This window comes from Mus caroli, chromosome 1, assembly GCF_900094665.2.
Source record: "Mus caroli chromosome 1, CAROLI_EIJ_v1.1, whole genome shotgun sequence".
NCBI classification, from domain to species: domain Eukaryota; kingdom Metazoa; phylum Chordata; class Mammalia; order Rodentia; family Muridae; genus Mus; species Mus caroli.
In genome coordinates this window covers 48,307,039-48,315,934 of record NC_034570.1, presented here as the reverse complement: position 1 = coordinate 48,315,934, position 8,896 = coordinate 48,307,039, and the positions used below count along the sequence as shown (strand labels likewise).

Sequence of the window (8,896 nt, the reverse complement as noted above, 5' to 3'; positions counted from 1 at the left end):
CAAATCTGGAGAAAGACATCTCTACCTTATTAAAGTGTCAAGAGATAAAATATCAGACAACAACGAGCAGGAAACATCAAATTATGATGCAAAAGGTAACTGTTTCATTTGCTTTATGAATTGAATGAAAAGGATTAATGTAGTAATACCTGGTATTAATCTAAATAAAATGCAAATTGCAATCTAAATCTGTCAGGTATAACCAACTCATTTAATGCTAGAAGGCTTAACTGTAAATTCTTTTAAGAATTAAAAGGGAAATACCCATTGGATCTTTTTCTGAAAAATATAAAGTAAAACAATTTTGACCTTTTAAGAAAATTAATTTGTGAAAATTAGATGGCACTAAAGATAATATGTGCAGTTACTTCAATTACATAGATTTTGTTCTGTTAATTTTTTTTGTGACAAATATAGCAGTCATAGAAAATCTCTGAAAATAAATCTGCTATGACCCAGTCTAAGGACTCTAAAAGGCATTTAGTTTGGGCCAAAAAGGCATTGGGGATGTTTGAATGAGCTTGTTACTCAGAGAAAGACCTTTGGAAATGAGACTAGAGATGTCACTTTGGCAAAATTACTTCATTGTTAGCTCATTCAACGAGCATTTATTAAACTGTCAGGATAGGCACTGGAGTCCAAGACTGAGTCAGGAATCCTCACCTGCCTGTGACCTGCTGCAGTGTGGAGACCCAGCCGTCTCCTCACGGATTCTGGGTTCATTAGCTTTTCTTCTATGCCACGTAGTTTGCACCATGTTTCCCTAAATTATTTTTCTCCATATAAAACCTACCCTTTTCCTTCCTCACTTTAGGTCTATTGGTTTTTCTTAGGTTGGTAAAGTTACTGATTTCATCTTAGTGGAGATGGAATCAGATTGGATGCATGAGCTAAGCTTCTTCATGGTACATGCAGCTTTGTAGGTCTGGGTTCCACCTTATAGGCCGTGCACATGCAAATGGTGTTCCACCTGGAGGTAGATCTCTAGCCTACCTGCAACTCTGTACTCTGATAGTTTCACGTAACATTTTATGTCTCTATATTCATATCTATATTTGAAGAATGTATGTATCCATTGGATAGCAACTATATAATGTATGATTTCTTTATATTTTGGTATATGAATAGTAATATAGAGTAAGCATTATAAGTAAGTATAGTTTATACTGTACCTTTATCCATGTTCTGATTGTTTAAAGTAGATTACCAGAAGAATAATTGGTGGCTCAGACAATACAATTTTTTTTGCCTTCCTTTTCTTCTCTCCTTACCTTCCATTTTATCTCCCTCCCTCCATTTTTCTCTTTCAGTGTTTGGACTGAACTGAGGGACTTGCACATGTTAGGCAAGCACTCTGCTACTAAGCTCCAATTACCAGCCCACGTTTCTATCCCTCTCTTCTTCCCTCTTTTCCCTCTTCTCTTATTTCCGATTCTTCCTCACCTCCTCTTCTCTCCCCATCTTTTTCTTTTCCTGTCTACCTTCCCTCTTTCCTGCTTGTTCCTCCTCCCTCCAAATTGCTTTGGCTTGTCTCCACCTTGCCAGGTAGCCCAGACTGGCCTTAAACTCTTAGCACACTCACACTTCATTATCCTGAGTACTGAGATTTATAGGTGTTCACTGCCTTTCTGACTTGCTATTTTTAATGTAGTTTTTAAAAGGAGGCTTCTTATGGAGAAATGAACAGGATGTTAAAGGAAAAGTGAAAATTTAAGGCAGAGAAAAGAAAAATGAGATTAGAAAAAGACTAAGCATACACAAATCTGTAAAGTGTGGAAGTGAAGACACTTTGCAAACATCAGAAGGCTGTGTGCATGCAGAAGTCCATAGGATTACCATGAGGGGACACTTGTTAGAGCAGCATGTGTCTGAGCTCAGACCATCAAAGGCCAGTGACAAGACAGACTGAGAGTTAACTGGAATGCCAGGTTGTTGGAGTTCTAGTGGAAAGACATAGGATTGAAGGAGTCAGTGTAAGCAACTTCAGTTCTTATCTTCATCAGGTTATCAACTTGAACTTGGGACAGAGACTGTCCAGGGTATCTGCACTTGTGTATGTACATTATGTGCATTTTTCTTTTCCAATACTGCTATTTCTGGAACAAACAATGTCCTGATTGGTTTTCATTTGTCTCATTTTAGCAATATTTGCTGTACTCACCAGTGTCTTGCCAAAAGAAGACTGGTGGAACCTTCTCTTAAAGGCCATATATACCTTGAGTGATTTGGCTCGATTTCAAGAAGCTGAATTGCTGGTAGATTCTTCCCTGGAATATTATTCATTTTATGACGACAGACAAAAACGCAAAGAACTAGAATACTTTGGTCTTTCTGCTGCTATTCTGGACAGAAATTTCAGAAAGGCATATGACTATATCAGGTAACTTTCCAGTCAGAAATCCTATTTTAGAAATATTTATGTGTGGCGTACACTGTACAGGAGCCCATGGAAGTCAGAGGAGGGCATCCGATCCTCTGGAACTGGACTTACACCTGGCTGTCAGCCACTCTGTGGGTGCTGGGACCTGGATCTGCAAATGGTGCTTCAGCCCTGCCATCATACTTTGTTTACACTCTTTGGTAGCACACGTGACTTGACTTAGGCTCTCACTGTCAAGAGTTAATGAGCTGTGTTGTTTTTAACGCACTTGTGGCTCATTGGCTCCCTGGTGAGTCTTAGAGGTTCTTTCATGGGATGAACTCTAGAGCTGCATTTTTCAGGTTCAGGTCCCCACCCAAGTACCAACGAAGCCTTTTTAACAGTGCCTGGCACACTGTATTAGTTGCTCATTGCTTATGGTTCTGTAGCTGTAGTAAGCTCAGAGACAAGGAAAACAGCCATTTGATGCTGCTTTTAGGATAAGGTGTTTGTTTTTCAAAATCAAGAACAATATAAATACTAACTTAAACGGCATATTCTAGGAAAGAAGATCTTTCACTGTGTAAGAGGTTTTTCTTTTCCTTTGTTGGGGGATAGCACTGAAGAGTTTCATTATTACAAACCAGGAAGTTAATTCCCTTCACACACACTTTCTGCTGTTTTAGGGTAATGGTAATGGAAAATGTCAATAAGCCCCAGCTGTGGAATATTTTCAATCAAGTTACCATGCACTCCCAAGATGTAAGACATCATCGCTTCTGTCTCCGTCTGATGCTGAAAAACCCAGATAATCATGCTCTGTGCGTTTTAAATGGACACAATGCATTTGTATCTGGTAGTTTCAAACATGCACTTGGTAAGTGTGCTGCCACCTGACTGTTGTAGTGCTCAGGGCTGGCTTCTGCTCTGGAGCACAGCTGCCTGGGCTTCATATGGCCTCTGTCCCATTGCAAAGGAGCCTTTTTCTTTACTCAATTTATCTCTTCAGCAATTATATCAGGACCTATAGTATAGACTATTGTGAACATTACATGAGTTAGTATGAAGTATTTAAAACAGAGCCTGCTAAGTAAGTGTTCTAAGTACTACTAATAATGGTAAGAATAATGTCTTGTTTGTTACGTGCTTTTAGAGGTTAGGTAGCTTTAAGGTCAGTGGTTATTCCTGCTGAGGCTTAGAAGTCATCAGATGGCAACTGCGTGAACACATGGACACCATCATACATCACACACACATTCTCCCTCCACCTTGAAAACAGACTGAAGGTCAGAAAATAAGTTATGATCATACTGCTGAATTATTTTAGAGTTTTATTCTGTATAAAAATGTCTATCTTGCCAGGTGGTGGTGGTGCACACCTTTAATCCCAGCACTTGGGAGGCAGAAGCAGGCGGATTTCTGAGTTCGAGGCCAGCCTGGTCTACAAAGTGAGTTCCAGGACAGTCAGGGCTACAGAGAAACCCTGTCTCGAAAAACCAAAAAAAAAAAAAAAAAAAAAGTCTATCTCTACCTAAGTTACTCTTTATCATCAGGATACACTTTTTTTTTAAAGGCTCTATGCTTTTAATATATAAAATACCTAAACATTAGGAGAGACACAGCTCAATTTAAATAAGAAAGATGAAAAATGGGCACTCACAAAGCAGAAAATAAAAAACATTTAACCAAAGGCAAATTGAATTTATGAGATGGCATTTAATTAAGAAAAATTAAAACTATGTTATCACTACATTTGAGCTATAATAGCCCAAATGAAAGGGACAGAACCTGCTGAATATGTCCCTAGTGGAGTGTGGGTCACTGTACACTCTGCAGAGAACTGCTAAGCACTGTCCATTAAACCTAGCACACACTTTCCCTGTGAGCATCAGTTCTACTGCAGACGCTGTTGAAGAGCTAATAAATGACATGAAACAATTATCTATGGTAATAGTACTGAAGCCTAGAAGGCTGTGGCTCTGTGTGGCACAACTCCTCACACTTCCCCCATAACCTCAGCCTCCCACACCTCTCATTAGGCACAAGAGTTTGCCACGACACTCTGCACGAATCCTGGCTTAGTGATCGACCTTCTAATCTTACTTCTCTCTAGCCTGGATTCCTCCTCCATGAATAGTATTTGTGTTGGTTACAGTCATGTCCCTATAACCAAACCATATGACAGAGAGGACAAACAAAGGAGAAGTCATCTTCTTGGGCTCATAGCTTTAGTAATTTCAATTCATCATGGCAAGGAAGGTGGAGTGGGTCCACCCAGGTGGCAGGAGCGTGAAGTAGAAGACTGTTCACACCAAGGCAGACCAGAATGCAGACTACTTCCACAACCAGGTCACACCCATACAGACTCCAGAGCCTCTCAGAAGAGCACTATAAACTAGGAATCTAGTACCATCAGGAGACACTTAATGAGGATACTTCTAATAGTGGTGTTGTACATTGCTGCAACGTTCAAACTAATATGTGTGTGATTGATATTTAAGATATAGGGTCTTTCTTTTTTTAATTAAGATTTATTTATTTTATGTATGTGAGTACACTATCACTGTCTTCAGACACACCAGAAGAGGGCATCGGATCCCAGTACAGACAGTTGTGAGCCACCACATGGTTGCTGGGAATTGAACTCAGGACCTCTAAAAGAGTAGTCAGTGCTCTTAACCAGAGCCACCTCTCTAGTCCTGATGCTAGGGTTTTTATATATTAAAATAAATGAGGTTTGCTTTTAGAACATATTTGAGTAATGAGGAAAGAAGGAACAGTATTCTTACCACATCATCTGGTCTTGCTTACCTTCCAGGGCAGTATGTCCAAGCCTTCCGTGCCTGTCCCAGTGAGCCGCTCTACAATCTCTGCATAGGCCTCACCTTTATTCACATGGCATCTCAGAAGTATGTGCTGAAGAGACATGCTCTGACTGTGCAGGTAATGCATTTGGTTCTAACAGCTTTCTTGTGTGCATGGAAGTGAGTAAATACATGTAGTGTCTATTTAAAAACCTGGTTTCAAAAGCAATGCCTGCTTGATAAGCATGTTGGAATATTCAGTACTTACTCTTATGTCCCAGACTCATGGGACTCAGCATATTGTTATACTGAAGGTTAAGACTGATGTATAGCAGTGTAATGAGCATATAGAGTCAGATCATATCAGGTAAAGGCATAGGTAGAGTCTACAGGATTTTGAATTAAGTCCTTTTATACTCTTTGGGGGCTCCAACTGTCTTAGGTCTAAAGATTCATTTAATTAGGTATTTGTGTACCTATTCACATTTCTGTATAAATGCATCTACACACATTGGCCTGCATATGTGGAGGCCAGAAATGGACTCAGAATCTTTCTAAATTGTTTTGCACCTTAATAGACCAAGGCAGGGTCTCTCACTTGAATCTAGAACTCTAATTCAGCTAGTGTAACTAGCCACATTGCTCCAAGGATTTTGTCTCTACATTCTTAGCACTGGGATTACAGGCAGACTGCTATGGCCACCAGGCATTTATACATGTGCTAGTGATTAGAATGCCAGTCCTCAGGCTTGTACAACAAGAGTTTTGCCTGCTGTGTCATCTCCCCAGCCCCTCAATTAATTGATTTAAAGTCTGTTATAAGGGACTGGAAAGCAGTGCTTAACAGCAACAATGTCAGGTAGTTCACAACCTCTGTAGCTCCAGCTCCCAGAGGGTCAAATGCCACAGGCCTCCATTGGCATTTGCATGTGTGTGTCCATATCCCACCTCCACCAAACACACACACACACACACATCCCTAAAAATAATACAAATTGTTTAAAATATCTAACATTTAAGTAGAGTGTTAGATCATCATCTAATTTTTGTTTAAAGATTAGGAGATCTTCTAGTTTCATTTTCTGTTGCTATGATACAACACCTTAACAAAACAACTTAGGGGAGAAAGTACTTATTTTAGCTCACAGTCCCAAGTTGCAGACAATCATAGCAGGGAAACCACTGTGGGAAGAACTTTAAGGAGTTGGTCTTATATCTCCAGTTCGAATAAAGAACAATGAAAGCACACATGCTTGACCTCAGCTTGCTTTCTCTACTCTTCCATAGTTCAAGATCCCCTGACTAAGGAATGGTGCCCCCACCGTGGGTTGGGTCTTTCTACCTCAAAGTAGCCAAGGTAATCCCATACATAGGCCAGTCTAATTTGGATAGTCCCTCATTGAGACTTAAGTGATTCTAGATTATATGTCAAGTTGACAATTAAAAACTAGCCCAGAAGTATTGCTCCATGGTAGAATAATTGCCTAACATATATGCAAGATTATTGGTTCAATGTCTGTCTAGTTCTACCAAAAAGAAAAAAAAAATTCTCTTAGTTCTTATTAAACTTAATTTTTTTTTTAAAATTTCTGGGAATATAACGTTTTATACTTTCCTTCCCTCCCTCCAAACCATCCAAAATACCCCTCCTCACACTCCTTCTTGTTCCTAAATACAACCTGTTCAGTCTGTCCGGTTCATAGAATGTTACTTGTATGTGTCCAGGGCTGACTGTTTGGCACTGGACAGCCCATTGGTTTGCTCGGTTTACTAAACCAGCTCCCAGCTTTCCTTAACAGTTGAGACCTCATGGGCTTTTCCCATGTTCACTTTGGCATGTCTCTTGTTTGCTCACATTTGGACAGTCATGTTGTTGGGACTCTATGAGTGTAGCTTCTGACATTACTAGGAGACACAGCAGATTGATTCCCTGATCCTCTGGTCCTTAAAAATCTTTCAGTCCTTCTCTTTCACAGTGTTGCCTGAGCCTTGGCAGTGTTTTTTTGTTTGTTTGTTTTTTGTTGGTTTTTCAAGACAAGGTTTCTCTGTGTAGCCCTGGCTGTCCTGGAACTCACTTTGTAGACCAGGCTGGCCTCGATGTATCTGTTGGGATTTAGCTCCCTGACTCTGCCTCTTGATTTTGTTGTTGTTGTTGTTTGTTTTGGTAGTGGTCTCTGGTGCAAAGAAAAGGTTCCTTGATGACTACACTTATCTGGATGTAAGGACAAATGTTTAATAGATTGTTGTTAGGGATTATATTGCTTTTAGTAAAGTAGTGCTTGTAGATTCTCTTCCAATAACTTTATGACTTACCGAGAAGCTAGCTGGGTTTCTAGTACCTGGTATGGTTCCTCTTGTTGAGTGGGTCTTAAGTTCAAGTAGAGAGCTGTTGGTTACTGCTGAGGTTTGCATGCCTCTCCTGAGGTTATTGAGCCATGCTGGTTGTTGCTGTGGTTCATAGGTGTATAGCTGGGCAGGAATATTGGTCCCCTTCCTCCTTTTAGTACCATGAAAGCTAGTCCTCAAAGAGTGGGCATTCAGGTCAGTTCCAGCTCTGAAACTCAGGTTTCTGGACCGTTTCTGAAGTACATGGTATCTTCAGCAGTAGAGACTTACCTTCCACTTACGGGGACAACCAAGGGCAACAATAATAGGCTGTATGTTTTGGGAGTCTCTTGGGCAGCCTAGGTCAACAATTCAAAAGAAAGGGATTCTCAACTTTGGTATTGGGGATTTTGATTTTTGGCTCTTTGAGGGAATACCAGATGAGAAAAGTTTGTTAAAATTATATATGTATATTTACACACAGAATTACATGTGTTATATTTTTTAAAGGCAAACAGTTTAATATGTTTCTTGTGGCTTTTTCAGACAGTCTTGTTATTTTACCTCCTTCCATCTTCCTTCTGTACTTAGCTCCCTTTCAGCTCTGTAGAGTCCTCCCTTTGCATTTCCCTTCTCAGGTCACTTGTATCTTGCTGTTCCCTTCCCCTTCTCCCTCCTTGTATATGTATCTCCTTTCTCATTCCCCTGATCCAATTTCTTGATCCCGCTGTTCATTCCCTTCTCCATGTCTTCCCACCTTCTCTCATTCTGGCAGTGGTCCCATTTTATTTCCTGGATTTCTGTAGGTACTGCAGGCTTTGTGTACTTAAATCTGAAGCTATGGAGCCAGAAACCTCTAGTAAGGGAGAACATGCCATATTTGTCTCTGGGTCAGGTCATATCAATATAATCCTGTCAAGCTCCAAACGTTTAACTGCAAATTCCATGATTTCATTTTCCTTTACAGCTGAATAGTATTGTATAAGTGCATATTACATTTTCATTCTCCATTTGTCAGTTGTAGAACATTTAGCTTGTTTCCCTCCCTAGCTGTTGTGAATAGAGCAGCAGTGAACACGGTTGAGCAAGTGTCTGTGGAGTAGGGTGTCCTGTGAGTATATGCCAAGGAGTGGTACAGCTGGCTCATACCGTAGACCAGCTTGAGAATTCTCCATACTGATTTCCATAGTGGCTGGATCAGTTGGCAATCCCACCATACCACCAATAGTGATGAGGGGTTTTTCTTTTCCTGCATCCCCTAATTTTTAGTCAGTTGTTTCATTGATCTTTGCCACTTTGACTGGAGTAAGATGAAAATCTCAAAGTTGTTTTGATTTGCATTTCCATAATTTCTAGGGATGGTGAACATTTTTTGAGATTTCTTGGCCTCTTTTTTTTTTTTTTTTTT

At 40.1% G+C, this 8,896-nt stretch overlaps 1 protein-coding gene across 1 annotated transcript in view; it reads left to right on the top strand.

Annotated features, from left to right (window-relative positions):
- The window catches only part of Gtf3c3 (general transcription factor IIIC subunit 3), a 37,760-nt gene that overhangs the window by 22,720 nt on the left and 6,144 nt on the right, over positions 1–8,896 (top strand). The window contains exons 12-15 of the mRNA XM_029475290.1: positions 12–95; positions 2,143–2,380; positions 3,046–3,236; positions 5,178–5,302. Of these exons, the coding sequence (XP_029331150.1) occupies positions 12–95; positions 2,143–2,380; positions 3,046–3,236; positions 5,178–5,302 (638 nt within the window). The remainder of the gene's footprint in view (positions 1–11; positions 96–2,142; positions 2,381–3,045; positions 3,237–5,177; positions 5,303–8,896) is intronic.